Source organism: Pelodiscus sinensis, chromosome 8 (assembly GCF_049634645.1).
Source record: "Pelodiscus sinensis isolate JC-2024 chromosome 8, ASM4963464v1, whole genome shotgun sequence".
Taxonomy (NCBI): Eukaryota; Metazoa; Chordata; order Testudines; family Trionychidae; genus Pelodiscus; species Pelodiscus sinensis.
Window position 1 is genome coordinate 55,911,363 of NC_134718.1, and position 20,623 is coordinate 55,931,985.

At 41.9% G+C, this 20,623-nt stretch overlaps 1 protein-coding gene across 1 annotated transcript; it reads right to left on the reverse strand.

Annotated features, from left to right (window-relative positions):
* Positions 1 to 74: 74 nt before the first annotated feature.
* On the reverse strand, positions 75 to 17,400 carry PSTK (phosphoseryl-tRNA kinase). The gene is made up of 6 exons (XM_006136096.4): positions 17,025 to 17,400; positions 14,640 to 14,931; positions 14,139 to 14,337; positions 13,625 to 13,700; positions 12,954 to 13,047; positions 75 to 12,699 (listed from the first exon to the last, which is right to left on the reverse strand). Exons 1-6 carry the CDS (start codon positions 17,397 to 17,399, stop codon positions 12,497 to 12,499), a joined length of 1,239 nt encoding a protein of 412 aa, XP_006136158.2. The 5' UTR covers position 17,400; the 3' UTR covers positions 75 to 12,496.
* Between the last annotated feature and the right edge of the window lie 3,223 nt (positions 17,401 to 20,623).

Below are 20,623 nucleotides of genomic sequence, written 5' to 3' on the forward strand. Positions count from 1 at the left end.
TGCAAGCAGTTTCATCCACTGCAGTGAAGACTAGTTGCCTGTGTACACTACAAAGTTCACTGAACTTAATGGAAAGATTCCAGTGGTCTTTGGATCCAATAGAAATGGGAAGCTTTGTGTTCTCTATAGCTACTATCAAATAACTACTGAATTCATTAGTGTAATGTCAAAATCTGCTCCAGGAACATACATTAATATGCACTAAGCACTGTTTTAGGATTGAAAAGAGTAGACTTAATGAAGCTGATTCTTGCAACTAGATTGCAAGAGAGTGTAAGGCAGAGCAGAACTAACGTAGCCAATTGCCGTTTCCAACAGCAGTATTCATCAGAACTAAAAATGTATTCAGTTTATGGTACCTCAACACCGGGGGGAGGGGGAGGGAAACTAGTGTAAATTCAAGTAAAACACAAATGATTAAAGAGATGGAAGAAGTGTCAGACGGACATAAAAATGTAAAAGAACAGAGGTGTAGCTTAGCTATACTACTACTGTAAATGGAATGAGTGGGGAAACATAAGTATCTGAAGAGGGCAAAGACATACTTAGGAGTAACAAAGAACAATACTAGTTGAATAGATATAGTGTAGCCTCAGCAAAGGAAGTGGAGCAGTCTTTGTTGTTTAGGGCATACACAAACCCTGCATGGACTGGAAAACATACAGAAAAGTAATCCTGTACCAGAAGGGCCAAAGGAGTTCTTTCCATTCCTTATCATCTCCAATATTAATGTTACTCATTTCTTGAACAAAAATGATGACAGCATGATAATAGTGAATTAGATCAGGACTGGCAACAGGCAAGGAGGGAAGAATCACCTTTTGTTGCTACAAATGAGTGGTTCTTGCTGACTCCCATAGTACTAAGTTCTAATGTGCGCAGTATTCAGTCTTTTAATCAGAACTTCTAAGGTGGTCTGGGAATGAAGAAGAAAAAGAGGAAGCTTCAAGATGGCACATAATTCTATTTCCTAACCTATCCATTGAAAAAGTGTGGTACTCTTCCTGCATGGTAAATTATTTTAAAAAGAGTTAACGTGTGCTGAACTTGTTTCTATTATTTAATTCAAAAGATCACCTGCTTCAATATGTTGTAACTAGGTGGGGGGAAATGAATTGGATAGGCCAATGTTTGGATAATTTGCATATAGTGAAATGATGCTATCAAATGAGTATTTAAGGAGTCCTGGCATGTTTACTTACCAGTAAATTTAAATCATTAAGCCTTACTAAAAGCTTAACGAATTCAATGTAATGTAAGTATAAACAACTCAAGAAATGTAAAAGCTAATGCTACTGAGAATCTTCATTCAGGCCACTATAAACCTACATGTTACTGCAGAATATGAAAAATCCATACCCCTTAATGTAGCCAGTGTTATGTTAGCCCCCCACTGGCAGAGGTGGATTAACTACACCCTAAGGACAAGCTTTACTAAAGCACCTCAAGGGTGTAGGTGTTTAAATATAGACCTGTCCTCAAAAAGGATACTTGCTGGTTTTATGACTCATTACAACAATTTTTAAACGTGATGCTCTGCTCTGGTTATCTTTCCAGACCTGAAGAGCTCTAAAGCACAAAAGTTTGTCTTCTCTACCAACAGAAGTTGGTCCCAAAATATATTACCTTATTCACTTTGTCATATCTTGGGCTCAATACAACTAAAACAACACTTCAAACAACTCTGACATAGCATATCAAGGTTAATGTTTTACAGGATACCCATGTGATTTGCAGAATTGCTATTTGCGGCGCCGTGTATTTGCAGGAGTTTCCTGTCCCAGCCTGGGGAGTGGGAGGTGGGAGCTGGGAGTGAGTTCTCTGCGGCTCCCAGCCCTGGTGGTGATTCCCCCACAGCTCGTATCTCTGGGGTGAGTTCAGGAGCCATTGGGAGCTCACCATGGGGGCCAGGAGCCATATTTGCAAATTTCACCATTTGCAGTGGTGCCAGAGACGCATTCACTGTGACTGACAAACATTTCCTTTAACAGTCGGATGACTAAGCAAAAAATACTTCTAAACAGTGCCTCAACATTTATATTACATGGCTTCCTTAAAATTGTATGCTATAGTTTGGTTTGCATTTTGCTTTGTATTTTAGAGAATGTGGCTCACATCTATTTTACATGCAATCACTCTCTAGTTATACATTTGGTATTAACTAGCTCTACAGAGCTGTATAACTTTGAAAGAAAACGTACAGTGCCTTCACTTATACTGCTGCTTCAGCTACACCGTTGTAGTGCTTCCATGTAGTAGACATTACCTATGCTGACAGGAGGGATTCTCCCATCAGCATAGGCAATCCAGCACTCCAAGGCTTTTGTGCAAAAACCGGTGGAGTGTCCATACCTCAAGCACGTTTTTGTACAATTTACAGTAGAATGACAGAACAGAGGGCTTTTTGCAGTGTAGGTATACCTCTTTCTACGAGGAATAACTCCTTTTTGCGCAAGAGTTCTTGCACAAAAAGGTGCATGTGGACACTCAACAGGGGTTTCTTGCACAAAAAGAGCCTATCGGAAAAAGCACAGGTGCTCTGATGGCCATTCTGTTAATGGCAATCAGAGCTTTCTTGTACTAGAGTTCCCATGTAGCGTGGACGCTCTTTTTGCGCAAAAGTACATTGCTTTTGTAGTGTGGACACACTTTTGCGCAAGAATTTTTTGCAGAAGATCTCTTCCGCAAAAAGCTTCTTGTGCAAAAAGCCTGCAGTCTAGACATAGCCCAAGAGGTCAGAGCTAGTTTGGTGGAAGAATTGACCTAGCACTGCCTTCAGCAGGGATTAGATTGACATAGCTAGGTCTTGTGTGGATTTTTCACATCCCAGGAAGACCAGTGCTTAGTAATTTACCGTGCACATTATCTGTCCAGATCCCCTTTTTAATGGCTCATAAGTTGGGCTACAATTTTCTCATGGAAATTTTTAATAATTATTTTCGCTGCTGCAAAATCTTTGTCAGTGAAAGCAGAGGAGTGCGGACGTGTACAGTGTTGGTGAATGAGCTCACCCTGCAGCCATGGCTCTTGTCTCCTGGGGTTAGGCTTGGCTCTCTGCTCTGGGCATTGTTATCTAGCACGTGGGTTCGCAGCACCACTCTAATTGAGCTATACACACCTATGCTGATGGAGATGGAAGGGGCTGAGGAACCAAATAAGATTTGCATTTCAACACAGCACAAATTTGTCTCCTGCTCCTCCCTCTCCGGCTCCATACCAATCCCAAATGGTAGTGTGGCATTAGGGCACAACACTTGTAGGTTTGGGGGTGAATTAAAATTCAGGTTCTGTGACCACCTTGATGTCTGTGACCAAACTGTAGCCTTACTCATCTTCATATTTGAAATGTACTTGATTATTCCTATTTTCTAGATTATTCCTAAAATGTAGACATTTAATAATTTAGCATTTTAGCATTGAACTAATGCATGTGCAAAAAGCCTCAATTTAAGAAAAAAACATAGGTAGCTTTAACATTATTTGCTTAGGTCACTAAAAAGCTACTGAATGAATGTATTTCATCTTTTCTGAGGAGCTTTTGCACTCAAAGCATGGAATGTTTTAACTCTAAAGCAAACTAAAGAACAACATTACAGGCAGATAATAACAGGGCATTATAATGTAAGTTTGTATACAGCCTTAATCGTAGCTGTTGCAATAGTGCTTATTTTAAATAAGAACTGCATAGAACTAAGCTACTCAGCCCTAGTTGTGTTTTTGATTTTTATATAGGAAAATTGTAACCCAGAAATAAATCTTTCCATGGCTCGCAATATTCCAACCAATGTATATGTTCTAGTTAGAACTGGCAACCTGTTTTTGCTGGGGAAAAAGCTATTTCTTTTGTATAGCTTAACACCAACAATGTTATATGTCAAGTCTATGATGATAATCAAATTGATTGCTTCAGGTTTTGCAGAATGGGTGTCAGAGATATGACCAGGACATGATTACTTGGAACACTATTTGGTTGACACAAGGTGTTCCATAGTTTCAAATCTGTTTCCGCAGTCACAAACTGGATTGGGTCTCAGTATGCTTTATAGAGGAGGTATGTGCACCTGCCATGTGATGTACAGATGGGATTCAAAGTGGACCTCCCACATTTTCTATGGAAGGGAAAAGCCACTACGTTCTTTAGTTGGATCCCTGAGGAGATGTTTTGTTCAGGATGTTACCTTCCACCTTGCTTATCACTGAAAACCTCAAGCCTGCAAGTCAAAAGGTTTAATAGGGTTCACTGGCAATCTTGGTATATGATTTAGGTCCTCATATCTTGAAAGATCTTTGTTCCATTGAATTGAATAATTCTGATGCTGCAACAAAGTAAGAGTATCATGGGAAGCCACAGTTATGTATTGATTTTATTGTGCCATAACTAGCCACATAGCAGTGTTAAGTTGAGAATCAATGAGTGATGTTTGGGAGATGTGCATCTAGACATGTGACCAATATCTTGTCGAGTAAACAAGTACTGGTAAAGAGGTCCACAGAATTTTTGTATCTGCTGTCCAGGTCATTCCTGCCAGGTTCTGGATGAGATTTACACACATCTTTATTTTATTGATATTTTTCATGTGCTGGTAGTATATGAGGCTTCAGTCTCATGTCCTACCAAGATATTTCAGGGTGGGATTGTATCTGCTGGCTACCAAAATTCACATATAGTTCCATTGTAGCTTTTTGATTGTTTGAATTAAATGCTGACAGCAGTCATGGTGGGGTTTGCTTTTAGCTGCTACTGTAAAATATTTTTTCATAGTTTTTAAAGTCCTGGGTTAGGATTTGTTCTATGGTAAATAAATACTGTGCTATACAAATTTCCATGAAGCTGGTATAGATTTTAAGCAGGATCAGTGCAAGGCTACTTTGTAATTATACTGTATGCCTACTTAAATACTGGCACTATGCTTTCATTGTGGGGCAAAAAGGATTTAGGAGAAAGGTGTTTTCCTTAGCATATGCTAGTAAGACTCAACATTGCATACTGTATGTGCTAACAGGTCAACAGAGTTGTTAGGTCCCCAGGGCAAGGTCGGAGAGGACAATTCCATGCTCCCAGAAGGGGCAAGGCTGAGACAGCCCACAGTGTCACCCGGAGCGCACCATGCTGGCTCCCTCCACTCCCTAGCTAGGCCTAAGAGCTTCCCGGAGCCTGCCACACAGTGCTCCAGCAGTGATGTAAAGGGTCTGGGCTAAAACTGCTGCCGCTCCTGTCCTTTTGAATGGCTAGGCTCTGGGGCAACTGCCCCATTTGCTTCCCTTGTCAATGGGCCTGCATGCTAACCACTATAAAAGGATCCAGAATGATTCTTTAATATGCTTGTTCACTTTCATTGATTCCTTACCAGTAAAGGAGGAATGAACTAGTACTGAGCCTCGCTGAGACTCAACTGTAGTAAACATCTATTACTGTTATGCTGACTGTTAGGTAAAAGCTCACTGAAGCCATTGGGTGTAACATCTGCTTTTCATTCATGATAAATGTAGAAAGTAATTAAGTTCCTTTATGGAACCAACAGTTGAAACACTAGAACCCACTGCCCAAAACACAAGCGACCTGCAAGGTTGGAGTAGGAATTGTGATGTGGTCTCAGGGGGCTGTCCTCTGGGTGTGAATGTAAATGCAGGGAGATGGATATTATTTGCTGCAGGTGTGTGTGTGTGTAAGTAGGTGTGTAAGAGAGAAGGCAGTAGAAGAGCCCCCCCAAAAAACACTTGTAGCATGACTCTGACAGTACATCTACATTGCAGAGCCATTTTGAGATACCAGAAGAATCCTGAAATAGCTATTCCGCATCTATTGAAGCAGCCCGTTATTTTGAAATATATTTTGAAATTAACAGGCAGCTTATTTCATCCTGGTAAACCTGTGTAGGCAGTGCCAAATTATTAAATAAGTTATTTCAAAATACACTTGAAATAAGCTGTGCAAATTGCATAGCTTATTTTGAGCTATGGGTGCTGCGTAGATGCATCCTGAGAGAGTTTCTGAATAGAGTGCTGTCTGGAAAGTGGCTTGGCACTGAACAAAGAAAATACTGTTTGATTCCTACTGCATTCAGGGAAACAAGGATTTTATGTATAATTGTAATTAAATGGGATTGCATCAAACAAACAACTGACTCCATTGTCAATTTCTCCTCCTAATAGAAATAACCCAAAGGACCTGAGTTACTGGCTAACTACTCAAGTCAATTTATTAGGGCATAAGCTTTCATGGGCTGTAGCTCACTTTGTCAACATCATGCATGAGGTGCACTTCATGAAAGATTATGCCCTAATAAATCTGTTAGTCTTTAAGGTGCCACAGGACTCCTCATTGTTTTTGCTGAAACAGACTAACATGGCTATCCCTCTGAAAATAATCTGAGAAGTCATCTTTTAACTATTGCTTCCTATAGTGAAACTGTCCTCCATCACTTTTTAGGCCTTTCTAACTGTGTCTATATTGCAAAGTGCATTCAGTCTCATTTGACACTGATCCCAGGAGTCAACCAGCAGAATCCTATCATTCCATGGGACAATTTCCTTATCCCTCACTATCCCAACAATCTGCAATCACTTTAATTTATAAAGTCACTTCATCCTCTTCACTGGGACTCTGCTACTGGCTCCCATCGGGCACCATGCCAGCTGGTCATAAAACAGAGTTGGAGCCATACCAGTCCAAGTCATCATAAAATGGGCGTTCTGTTGGGCCATTCACAAGTTGCCCAAGGCAAGGTTCTTGCCCCATGTCTTCTAGTACTTGCTCTTTGCCCTCTTAATATGCTCACTGCACTGACCACCTGTCTGGAAATTGTGTAGAGCTGCCAGCTTTTTAGCTATTTGCTGATATAGGTGCTCCTTCCTGGTGCTTTAGCTGAAGTTCAGCTTTACGGGCCTCACCCTAGAAAATTACCCTTTCATAGGATAAGCACATATAACACTAAAGGAAAGTCTACACTAGGAAATTATTTCAAAATAATAACTCCCAAAATAACTATTTTGAAATAGCGTGTTACAGGGAAGCCTTGAAATTAGTCCTAGTCAGGCTCCTCAATATGGCTACGCTACCTCAACTTAGAGCCCCAGGAATCATAAAATCACAGAACCATAGAGCTGGAAGAGACCTCAGAAGATCATCAAGTCCAGCCCCCTGCTCTAGGACCAATCCCAATTAAATCAACCCAGCCAGGACTTTATCAAGCTGAGACTTAAAACACCTCTAGGGATGGAGACTCCACTACTTCCCTAGGTAACCCATTCCAGTGCTTCACCATCCTCCTAGTGAAATAGTTTTTTCTAATATCCAACCTGGACCTCTCCCACCACAACTTGAGATCATTGCTCCTTGTTCTGCCATCCGTCACTACTGAGAACGGCCTTTCTCCATCCTCTTTGGAACCTCCCTTAAGGAAGTTGAAAGCTGCTATCATATCTCCCCTCACTCTTCTCTTCTGCAGACAAAAACAGACCCAACTCCCTCAGCCTCTCCTCATAGGTCATATGCTCCAACCTCCTAATAATTTTGGTTGCCCTCCGCTGGACCCTCTCCAGTGCATCCACATCTTTTTTGTAGTGGGGGGCCCCGAACTGGACACAATACTCCAGATATGGCCTCACCAGAGCCAAATAAAGGGGAATAATCACATCTCTGGATCTGCTGGCAATGCTCCTCTTAATGCAACCTAATATGCCATTAGCCTTCTTGGTTACAAGGCCACACTGTTGACTCATATCCAACTTCTCATCCACTGTAATCCCCAGGTCCTTTTCTGCAGAACTACTACTTAGCTGGTTGGTCCCCAGCCTGTAACAATGCTTGGGATTCTTCTGTCCCAAGTGCAGGACTCTTATGGCCCAATCCTCCAATTTGTCTAAGTCACTCTGGACCCTATTTCTGTCCTCAAGCATATCTACATCTCCCCCTACCTTAGTGTCATCTGCAAACTTGCTGAGGGTTCAATCCATCCCCTCATCCGGGTCAATAAAGATACTGAACAAAACCGGTCCTAGAATCGAACCTTGGGGCACTCTGCTAGAAACCGACCGCCATCCTGACATCGATCTGTTGATCACTACCCACGGGGCCCGGCCTTCTAGCCATCTTTCTACCCATTTTACCGTCCATTTATCCAACCCACATTCCCTTAACTTGCTGGCAAGAATATTGTGGGAGACCGTATCAAAAGCCTTGCTAAAGTCAAGGTATATCACATCCACTGATTTTCCCATGTCCACAGAGCCAGTTTCCTCATCATAGAAGCTAATAAGATTGGTCAGGCACGACTTGCCCTTTGTGAATCCATGCTGACTATTCTGGATCACTTTCCCCTCTTCCAAGTGCCTCAAAATGGATTCCTTAAGGATCCCTTCCATGATTTTTCCAGGAACCGAGGTAAGATTGACCAGCTTATAGTTCACTGGATCGTCCTTCTTCCCTTTTTTTGAAGATTGGCACTACATTTGCCTTTTTCCAATCATCCGGGATCTTTCCCAATCTCCACGACTTTTCAAAGATAATGGCCAAAGGCTCCTCAATGACATTTGCCAACTCCCTCAGTACCCTTGAATGCATTAAGTCCGGACCCATGGATTTGTGTACATTTAGTTTTTCTAAATAGTTCCTAACCTGTTCTTTACCCACCAACGTCTGTCCATCTTCATCCCATCTTGCGTCACTTAGCCCATTAGTCCGGGAGCCGACCTTGTCCGTGAAGACAGAGGCAAAGAAAGCACTGAGTACTTCAGCTTTCCCCACATCATCTGTCACTAGGTTACCTTCTTCATCCAGTAGGAGCCCTACACCCTCTCTGATCACCTTCTTCTTGTTAACATGCCTGTAGAAACCTTTCTTGTTATCCTTCACGTCCTTTGCCAGTCGCAATTCCAATTGCGCTTTCGCCTTCCTGATACCCCCCTGGCATTCTCAAGCTATACATTTAAATTCCTCCCTGGTCATTTGTTCAAGTTTCCACTTTTTGTAAGCTTCCTTTTTGTGCTTAAGTTCACCAAGGATTTCCCCTGTAAGCCAATCTGGTCTCCTATCATGTTTACCTCTCTTGCTATGCATTGGGATGGTTTCTTCCTGTGCCTTCAATAAGGCTTCTTTAAAATATTGCCAGCTGTCCTGGAGTCCTTTCCCCTTCATGTTAGCATCCCAGAGGATTCTGTCCATCCGGTCTCTGAGGGAGTCAAAATCTGCTTTTCTGAAATCCAAGGTGTGTATTTTACTATTCTCCTTTCTTCCTTTGATCAGGATCCTGAAATCTACCATCTCATGATCACTGCTTCTGAGGTTGTCACTCACCTCTACTTCCCCTATTAGTTCCTCCCTGTTTGTGAGCAGAAGGTCAAGCTGCGCACGGCCCCTGGTTGGATCCTTCAGCACTTGTACCAAGAAGTTATCCCCAACATTCTCCAAAAACTTCCTGGATTGCCTGAGTACTGCCGTATTGGTTCTCCAACAGATGTCAGGGTGATTAAAGTCCACCACGAGAACCAGGGCCTGCAATCTGGAAGCCTCTCTCAGTTGTTCGAAGAAAGCCTCATCTACCTCATCCACCTGATTCGGTGGCCTGTAGTAGACACCAACCACAACATCACTGCTGTTGTTTGCACCTCTAAACTTAATTCATAGACTCTCAACATGTTTTTCTCCCTCTATATACTGGAGTTCTGTGCAATCATAGTGGTCTCTTAAATATAGTGCAACTCCCCCTGCCTGTTCTTCCTGAACAGTCTATACCCTTCCATGACAGTGCTCCAGTCATGCGAGTCATCCCACCAAGTCTCGGTTATCCCAATTAAATCATATTTCTTGGACTGGGCCAGAGCCTCCAGTTCTTCCTATTTATTGCCCAGGCTTCTCACATTGGTGTACAAACACCTCAGATAACCAGTTGATCACCCTATCTTCTCCATTTGAATCAGGGGTCCTTCTTTCTTGCTCGTTCCTCTTTGCATTTCTTTCCGGTATCTGAATTTTCCACTTCCCTCAGGGTTTTGGTCACCATCCCCCAACTAACCTAGTTTAAAGCCCTCCTCACTAGGTTTGCAAGCCTGCCCGCGAAGATGCTCCTTCCTCTCTTGGTTAGGTGGATCCCATCTCTTCCTAACAATCCTTGTACCCTGAACAGAGTCCCATGGTCGAAGAAACCAAAGCCCTCTCTGCGACACCACCTGTGCAGCTATGCATTTACTTCCTCAATTCAATGATCCCTGCCCAGTGCTTTCCCTTCAACAGGGAGGATGGACGAGAACACCATTTGCGCTCCGAATTCTTTGATACTTCTTCCCAGAGCTACATAATCCGCAGTAACCCGCTCAAGGTCATTCTCGGCTGTACTGTTAGCTTCCACGTGGAGAAGCAGGAAGGGATAGCGATATGAAGGTTTGATCAGTTTTGTAAGCCTCTCAGTCACATCCTGAATTCGAGCTCCCAGTAAGCAGCACACCTCTCGAGATTTCAGGTCTGGATGGCAGATGGATGGCTCAGTCCCTCTTAGGAAGGAGATCCCAACCACCACCACCCATCGTCTTTTTTTGGGGGTGGTGGTCGTGGAACCCCCATCCCTAGAACTATGCATCCCATGCCTTCCAGTAGATGGTGTTCCCTTCCAGTTTCTTCCTTGTGAGGTCCCTTCCAAAGCATTCACCACTGCAGAGCCTGTGGAGAGAGCCTGAAAGCAATTACTTACCTCTATAGCATTGGGGGATTCCCGTGCTGGCCTTTTTTCCCTTCTAGAAGTTACATGCTACCAGTTCTCCCCCTGGTTCCGTACTGCCCTCTCTGGTTCTTCCACGTGCCGTGCTTGCAGGCTTAAATGCTGCCTTCTATCGAGGAAGTCTTCATCCTCTCTGATCGAGCATAGGGTTGACACTTGGGCCTTCAGTCCTCTAACTTTTTCTTCCAAAATGGCGACCAGCTTGCACTTAGTGCAGATGAAATCCGTTCTTTCTTCCAGGAGGAAGACAAACCTGGCACACACTGTGCAGGTAACAACAGCAGACCTATCACCATCCATACCTGCTGTCCTGGAGAAAGGATTTAAAAGAAAGGCAAGAAACCCTCGCCCCCTTCCCTGTCCCCTTCCAAACTCCCTCTCTAAACTCCCTGTTAGCACTCATCTGTTCACAAGCTCCCTGGTAGCTTGCTCACTGCTTTATAAAGCCCTGGACTGCCTGAAAGTCCCTCCCTCTACCAAGGCTCAGCCAATCAACAGAGGCTTCTACAATTCTAACTTTAATTAGAAGCCAACAGTTTCCACCTGCCAGTCACAGCAGGAAGCACTGGGGAGTAATTACTTTGAATGAGTCTGGGGAGTAACTATTGCTGCAGGTTTGATGATCTCTATTGCCAAATATTGTAGAGTAGAGATCATGAAAATGAGAAACTCAGGCTCCATCTAGACTGCATTGCTTTTTTGGAATACCTCCAGTCCAAGGAACATGTCCGCTTTTTCAGAAAAATTTTCAAAAAAGCAGACACACTCTTTCACCATCCCTGTAAACCTCATTTTATGAGGAATAAGGGATGGCCATGTAGATGCGCCAAATTTCGAAAGAGCCTCTTTTGAAAGTAAATTGGAAAAAGATATACAATTTGTGTACTACAAGTAGCGTATCTTTTTCCGATTTAACAGTGCAGTCTAGACATAGCCACATTGACCACACGCTGCTGAGAGAACTTTTGCAGCTGCTGTGCCTTTCTATCTACATTACTATAGCAAACAACTGCTATGGAAAAGTTGCAGGGTACAAAGATACCCTAATACTCTCTCTTTATACCTAGCATTTTACATATTAAATAACATCATGCAGACATTAACCAGGTACTGTCTGTACTGACTATTACATAAGGCAAATTATAATTTCGCACAGATGCAATGACTCACTCTATTGTTATGCAGGATGACATGTGACTACTTGACTGCCCCAAAAGGAATGATTATTCTAATAATGTGTGTGTTGGGGGGAGGGTTAGGCACCAAGAGCAAGCAACATTTGAGACCAGAGCTTTTCTACCTATTTACTTCGTTACTGCCTAGATATAAATACTTTGGAAGAGCAAGAAATTGGGAAATTTGAGAATTCTTTGCTTCTATTATTTGTTCTACTGAAAAAGGACAAGTGACATTGGAAAAAAAAAGCTAGTGAGCTAATAGGAGATGGGGAAAGAACACAGGAATGGATACATTGGTAATCAAGGAAATACAGAAGCAAAACTGAAGAACAGTATGGACAGAAAAGTCAGGAAAGGAGTTCAAAGATTTGAATCAAAGATGTTTAGACACACAAATTGGAACTATAGCTACAAAATCTCTTTAATCTTAAACTCATTTCTCGCTATTGTTGGACTGGTCTTAAAGATGGAATACCTGAGGGTATTTGTTTGTTTAATAACATTGTGACAGACATAAAATGATAAATTAACATAAATCTCCACACATTGCAGCTGTGACTTCCTTAGTTTTAGCCATCCTGCTGAATAAGCTGTTTCTGGCATTCCTTAAGCTGAAAATACAGTGTGCTCATTTAAAAGGAAAACTTTCTTCACTATGTTGTCTGTTGCTTGTTGGAATGAAGTGATGGTATTTGTAACAAATTCATTACTTTGAAGATTCCTTTGTCGTAAATCTTCCAAAAACTCTGCTTTAAGCTTATTAAGTTCTTCTGCCAGAATCTTCATCTCACTTGGGCATATATGTTTATCTAAAAGAAGAATAAAACTATAGTTTTATCTTAAAATAAAGTTTGAATGTTTCAAAGTTCTAGGCCCAGATCCTACAAACAATTAACTTCAGTGGGACTTCTCATAAGAGTAAAGTTTTAGATTAATGTAGCTGCAGGATTCTAGGGTCTGATCTTTTACTAAGTGTACCAGGATTTTATAGTTTCAGCCTTATATTAGTAACCAATTGAGCAATATGCCGGTGGAGAATGACAATTAAATATGTCATGCATACCTTTCACATCCTTCATTATTTGAGAAACAATTCGTCTGAAAGCCTGGTCAGCTTGGTGAAGAATACTAGCTGCACAAATGGCTCTGTCTGTTTCCTATTCAAGATCAAGAGAAAGTTATATTTAATAGTAGAAATGAATCAAGAATGTTTAGTTGCTTTATAATTTCACCTGCTTCTGTGTGTCCCTGTTCTACTGCATGTAAATATACTGATTCTGAGGAATGCATTATTCCGGGGCAGACTGGCATTTAGCCACAGCTTTATCTTGGGATAGCATCGAGCTGCAACATGGTATTGCCTCGGAGTGTCTCCGTGGTACCAGGGAAAAGCAATCTCTACCACCACTTCAAGGGGAGGCTGCATACTATTTTCTTCTCAATGTGGTCAGTCAGTTCTGGGAGGCATTATCGTAACTATTGTAGAACATTCAAACCTTGCTAAAACAGTCTTAATGACCTAAGACTTTGTAGCACAATCACTATATTTCATGCAGAAAAAAACCTCATTACATACATAGTCTTTTTTTTCTTCTGTGCTTTTGCAAGCAAGAATGATGGACGGAATTTCTCATGTTTAGACACCACGGCAAACAGAGTACAACTAACAATGCACAATTAATTCTTTTTATATAATCTGCAGAAGGACATTTGTTTAAAGACAATTAGTACTACCTTTTGTTCGGTGTTGTCTTCAGCTTGTTTCTCTGGATTTTCCAAAGCAGTAGCCAACAAATTAATCACCTGCAAACTAAAAACAATGTCACAAAACTCTTATCTCATTTTGTAAAATCAACATACAATATCATGGCACAACCCCCCACCTCAACAGTTGCTTTTCAGTTAAGATTGCAAACGGGTCTTAGTATCTTCTTTAGAAAGCTGGTTTTCCATGAATACAAAACACAAACAAACAGTTGGTTTAGGAAGACTGTGCAGAAGCATTTTTGCATGCATGTGCAAAAATAAGGACAAGCATCCCCTTAAGCCTCTGGAACCACTATTGGCTCAAGCTCCCAAGTTCTAAAATATTCTCTGTATGCAATATGCATTTGTGTTAATTCTCTGGGTTTAAAAAAATAGCTCCACAGAGTGTGTACAACATACTGCAATATGTGGTGCAGGAAAATTGCTCTTTGCCTCTATGAAAGCGAAGTATATAAAGGAGAACTTCAAAATAACAACATACTTATCTTCTGAAGTGCATTCAACACTTTTCAGGATCAGGCTATTTTGTTCCCATGTGTTTTTCTCTGGATTTGGTACTTCTATTTTTCTTGCCATTAGACATATGGTCTCATCAGGTAATGGCTGACTTCTCAGACAATTCCTCTGTAAACATGACTCAAGTGGACAGTCTAAAAATAACTGGCAGAAGCTCAATGAATCTAAAAGAATTTCACAAAATGTTGGGTTTGAAGAAAGTAGTAATTTTAAACCACAAAATTAATACTTTTTTGAACAATGTGAGAAATTGAGAAACTTTATATAAACTAAAAGTTGCCTATGATGCAGTCAGAGAAGCTAGTCACATTCTGTGCTTTATATTTAAATATTTTAGTCACTTAGAATGTATTTAACTATTAAACATAAAAAATGGGCTAAGCAATTAAAGTTCACTGACAGCAGAATAACTATTTTGCTATAAAAATATTAAATTGATGCATGTAAAGGACAAAAAAAAAATTACATTTCCGAGCTAGCTGGTATACTTCGTATCTCATGCTTTGATAATAAAAGTTGTCGTCCAAAACTAAATACAGTGGTCTGGAAGCAGTTGCATTTATTAAGTAATGACAAGATTTGGCATCATGTATTTCTGAAGAGATTAATCCTTGTTCTTTGAAACAGGAAACAAATCTTTTCCATGTTGCTTCAGTTCTGTTTAGTGGAGCATACAAATGATCTCCATTAATAAGAGCTTGCAAAAAGTGTTCGAGGTACACCAACAGTTCATGTCGGTACAATTTCCAGCGAGAAAGCTATGAAGAAAACAAAGTATTTCACATTTTATTTAAAAATATTTAATTTAACAAATACAAACTCCCACCCTACGTGTTCCCTCCAGTTATTTCTTATGACCTTGTGTCTGCTTTCTTTCTGCTGTCTTTTACCGACAGCAGAGCTTTCCATTTCCATATAAGCCCACTCCTTTTCCCCCTCATGGTCATCACCTCAGCACAGCACTTAAGTACATGCTTAACATCAGGCATATGCTAACACACATTTTCTTAATAGCAATTTAAGCATGTGCTTAACTGCTATATTGAATCAGTGCCCAAAGGATGATCACACCGAGAGGCTGGCTGCGTCTAGACTGGCATGATTTTGTGGTAATACTTTTAACAGAAAAGTTTTTCCGTTAAAAGTATTTCCGCAAAAGGGTGTCTAGATTGGCAAGGATGCTTTTGTGCAAAAAGTGCTTTTGCGCAAAAGCATCCATGCCAATCTAGATGCACTTTTGCGCAAGAAAGCTCCGATGGCCATTTTAGCCATTGGGCTTTCTTACGCAAAAAATTAAGGTGCCTGTCTACACTGGCCCTCTTGTACAAGTATCCTTGCGCAAGAGGGCTTATCCCTGAGCGGGAACGTGAAAATATTTGCGCAAGAAGCACTGATTTTGTACATTACAAAGTCAGTTCTCCTGTGCGAATTCAAGCGGCCAGTGTAGACAGCTAGAAAGTTATGTCTACACTGCAGGCTTTTTGCGCAAGAACTGCAAATACTTGCAGAACGTCTACACTTCAGGTGCGTTCTTGCACAAGTAAATTTACAGTACAGTGTTGGAAAACAGAGCTTCTTCTGGAAGAGTTATTCCTTTCCCCACCAGGAATAATCCTCCTTGCGCAAGAGCTCTTCCACAGGAAGGCAGTGTAGACGGGTAACATTAATTTTTTGCGCAAGAAAGCCCTATGGCTAAAATGGCCATCAGAGCTTTCTTGCACAAGAGAGCGTCAACACAAGGACTCTTGTGCAAGAAGCCTGCAGTGTAGAGGTAGCCACAATGTATTTGTGCTTGAATTACATGTAATGTCAGGTGTTATGTCTATTTCAGTTTGGATACAAACTATTCAGCCAGACAACTTGGGACCAATACTAATCATAAGTAGCATCCTCATGTATTTTAACGGAAAGAAGGCCTTTTGTTTCAGACTTTAATTCACTCAAATATGGCAGCCGATTTAAAACTAGCTCATACCTTAATACTTAGACTCCAGAGTGAGATTAGAGTAGAATTTTGACATTACTTCAAACTCTTTGTGCTTGTGCTTATGAAATAAACACTTAGCTAAAATGAGAACTGCGGGGCAGGAACAACTGTGGTCCCTCTCTGTCTAAAGCATTTGCTTATCCCCCTCACCTACAGCAATTGGGATATGGCAGGGTGTACTCTGCAAGGAAATGCGGAAAGAAAGGCAAAACAGAACGGAAATGCAAGAAATAGGTTAAAAGGAGAAGAGCTGCAGGAGGAGATGAGAGCAGGCTGCAGGCTGCTCAGAGTGTCCTCTGCCTTTAATATCAAGGACAGATACTCGGCGCCTCTTGGGATCTAGCCTTAGGTGGGAGAAGGAAGCTGTGCACGTGGGTCCGCTTCCCCAGCGGCACCAACCCCGTAAGAAATTGGGGAAGAAATTCCCAGGCTCAGCCGTGAGACTGCGCTGTGGTCAGTCAGCCCAGGACGGGCCCAGACACAGCGGACTGGTGAGTGATTTATCCATGTTCAGCTCGGAGGTATCAGGAGGAGCAAGCGGCCCCGTGGGAAAGAAGGGACATGCCCACAAGGTGGCGCTCATGGGTTGCCAATATCCCAGCCCTAGGAATAGCACAGGGGGCAGTGGCTGGAAAACAGCTGCGGGAGGGGAGGGGGAGAAGGGAGGGAGGACAGTGCTCGGGACCCAGCTGTCATGCGCGGAGATGGAACGCAGCACAGGCTCAACTGAATCACGAGCTCAAGAAAGGGCGGGGCGATCAAGTTCCCGTTGCCAGGGAAGTGACGAAATTGGAACGGCAAAGCAGCGCCGGCCAATGAAGGGCGAGGAAACGTCAACCAATAGCAAGATCAATCTGTACTGACCAATGGGTGTTGCGCTACCTGCCTCGCTTCTGTCTCTGGTTGGTTGAAAGCCTCAAGCGGCATGAGGTCATCGTAGGTCAGGAGGGCACAGTCCCAGCCTGGGTCCTCGCGCCGCTGTAGGCGGTCCCTCAGCGCCCGCGCCAGAGTGGACTTGCCCGCCGCCGGTAACCCGCACAAGACGCACACGCCTAGCCGCCGGATCCCGGTAGCCGCCATCGGGGCGGCGCCACTGACAGCGAGCGCCTCCGCGTCGGGAGACGAAAATCCGGAGGAAGGCGCCCGCGGGCACCCGTACACAGCGGACGCGACGCCCCGCCCTTTGCGCGTGCTGCTGTCGTTAGCGCCTGAACACGCTGGGCCTTGCAATACACGCATGCGCACTAGCAATCGTACGTGTGCGCAGTGGCTTCAGTTTCCCATGTGGGAGGGGCGGGAAGCGCATCTCGCTTCCGTGTTCCAGCCCAGAGAGCGCCGCGCGCTCCGGTCCCTTTGCGACCGCGGTCACAGCCCTGGGAGGAGCCCCCGGGCTGCCTGGCGCGCGTTGGGCGGCGGGAGGAGGCGCCTTTTGTATCTCTCGGTGGCCTTAGGTTTGCGCAGCTGGCGGTAAAAGTCCGGGCCCTGCCGGGTACCTGGCACAGCTCCGCGCCTTAGAAACACCAATTTTCCGGGCCCCCTTGCGAAGAGCAGGGTTTGCCTCAGCTGGCCAGGACTCCAACCTGCCGGCTTAGCTGTGCTGCCCCACACAAGCACCGGAGCGCCCCCCAGGGAAGTGGGGATAGGGTGCTGCCTTAGGTCAGTTTGCAGGATCTGGGCCCTCGATTAAAACCACGTAATGTCTGCAGAGCCGATGAGACCCCCGTGTGCTGAGTCTGATTGGCTCACCAAGTTGCCTCCACAATGAACAGATGCATAGAATGTTACTATAGCTGCAAAATACCCTTTGCAGCAGAGGTCACCAACCAGTAGATCAGGATCTGCCTGTAGATCTTGTTGCCTCTAACAGATGATCCTGACTGGTTTGGCTAGGAAGCTATCAAGCACTGGCACTTCAGTTGCCCCTCCACTCAAAGTCATTTATTTCATTTGTGAATTAACACAGGAGATAGCAGTAGGGGTTCCCATATTGCATCTTTTTCTTAACCACTTAAGTTAAAAAAGAGAAATTCTTTGAAACACTGCATGTCTTCAGACATTTTCTTATTTTCTATTGATTCATTTTCCAGAAGTTGCTACAATCCGCATATTCTTATCCATTGTAATAAACTACACCTGCATGTTATGTAAATATTTTTAATGTTACATGTTTCAAAAGTATTGATTTACAATATTGAACACTTAGAATACAATGCTATAAAGAAAAATTCTTGTCAATACACCTCTAGTTTTTTCCATCCATGTGCAGAATATATTTTTATGTGCATGGAAGCATGTGTGAACGTGCACCCTCATCAGAAACAAACAAACAAAAACTAGCTGTGGGAATTCTGCTAATCAACTGGGAAGCATTGGAATCTCTCCTGAGTGGTTACAGTTTACAAGGAACACTGGTCAGTACCACAGTGACTTGAAAAATATATTTGCAGTCTTTTGATAAAGGATTATTGTTTGCTTCCATTTTATTTCATGCACTCTTATTCATGTACATAGATAGTAGGATACTTTTTTATTTGTTTAGTATAAATTACAGAAATTCCAAGAAATACATTCTGCCTATGGAATTGCTCAAGTCAATTCCCTTTACAAGGGGAGAATAACAAAACACTCCTTGAAACACTGAACAGTATTTCTATAATAAAACATGACTGCTTATTACAACCAGTATGGGTATGAACTGATATTTTGTGTCCTGATTTAGTTTGACATAAAATGCAAAATTGGTTTTCAGTAAACACTTTTCCATATCAGAAGTACTAGCGCAAATGCTTTACTTATTCCTGATGTATATGTTGCTAGAGTACAATTTTTATATTTTTTACATTCAAATATAAAAGTACTATGAAATATGCTAACATTAACAACTTATGCTAAAATGCTGCCAGTACTTAGTACCATTATTAAAAAAACAATAGGTTAATAATAGGAATATATTTAATATAACTAAGAGTAACACTTGTTTTCCACATACTGAGAAATTACAAATAGAAGAGACTAGACTATCTTGTCAGTGCTGAAGATTTTATTTTTCTACAGTATATTTTCTATTTCTTCATTTGGTTCAATTATAAAAAGACAATATAGGGGTTTCTTCTTCTTCTTTTGGGGTACTATTCCATAATTTAATTGATTTTAGGATGTTTGTTTATGCTCCTTATGGGAAAGTGTTTTTGCTGTAGTGTTCCCTTTCCTGTGGAGGGGTGAGTGAACACAGAAGACAGATCAGGTAGCAGTGAGACCAGTATTGGGAGGGGCAAGGATCAGAAAAATGTGCTTTATTTTCCCCACCAGCAAGTTCTTCTGAGAATAACAGAACAAACTCAGTTCTTATAGCTTCAAGAGGGAAGGATGTGGCCCACAACTGAAAAATCTTTCAGATACTGAGCCTAAAGTTATCCTTTGATTAATTTTATCTTATTATTCACATTATTTTGAATCAGTGTAAACATTTTCTCTTTTTCCACAGCATGTTCACTCGGAATATATAATAGATTTTCCCAACACTCATTCCAGTTAGTTGTCCATTTTGCCAAACTGTGCAATTTTCATTCTTTTCTTTTAAATCAATACTCCTTACAGGTATTGTCACATTTAGAACTACAAGACTATATTCTGTTAATTTTAGAGCTGAAGATATTCCTTGAAATCTAAATTGTAATTACAAGTAAACATTTAATATGTAGTTAAGCAGCTAGGGTTTTTTTCCTGATGTGTTATAAATAAGATAGTACACAAGGATATGTATAATAAAGTAAAAGTTAGTATTGAGGCTAGATTAATTATTTATACCCAGATTTATTCTGTAAATAGATTCCTTCATTATATTCTCTTCATCAGAATTCTTCTGTTTATTTGGAACAGTTGGATGTATATGTAATATTGCTAATAAGTCCCCACCACTGCATAAGCCACTGTACATTGTGTAAAAGAGATGAAGGGGCATAAAGAAGCCCTAAAAAGTTGCAGGCACAAGGAAAACAGCTGTAATGCTGCCTCCCAAGGATCTTCTCACACAAACAAGTATAGGAGAGTGATGGAAGTAGTGCTCCAATACAGTGGTACTGCAGAGATTCTACATGCCTGGTGAGGCTATCATAACTTAAGACAGGTCTCCTGAGCCCCAGAGAAGCCTAAGGTTAGGCAGGTGAAAAGGTTAATTAAATTCATCTTAAACTCCCCTCTCCCTGGCTGCTAGATTGTCTTGTGCTTCAAAGAAGTCTAGGTTGAGGAAGAGATGATTATTTTTACATATTGATTTCCTTTGAAGTTGTGTGGCAGGTGCTCATCACCCCTCAATATCAGGCCTTTTCTGATGACGCAGTCTATTGTGTTTCAGAGGTAGTTCTGACTCTTAGTACTACAAGATTGAGACCTTCATATAACAGAAAAAAAAACAACCCAATTCTAATAGACTTCATTGATTTACCTTGCCAGTTTTTTTTTTT

What these genes read in the sequence shown, in the direction of transcription:
- PSTK (XM_006136096.4), bottom strand. Translation starts at nt 17,399, where the DNA reads ATGCGTGTATTGCAAGGCCCAGCGTGTTCAGGCGCTAACGACAGCAGC. An exon ending in AGGTAGCGCAACACCCATTG is followed by an intron (nt 14,932 to 17,024) that starts GTCAGTACAGAT and finishes TTTTCTTCATAG; the next exon opens with CTTTCTCGCTGGAAATTGTA. An exon ending in AAGACAACACCGAACAAAAG is followed by an intron (nt 13,048 to 13,624) that starts GTAGTACTAATT and finishes GATCTTGAATAG; the next exon opens with GAAACAGACAGAGCCATTTG.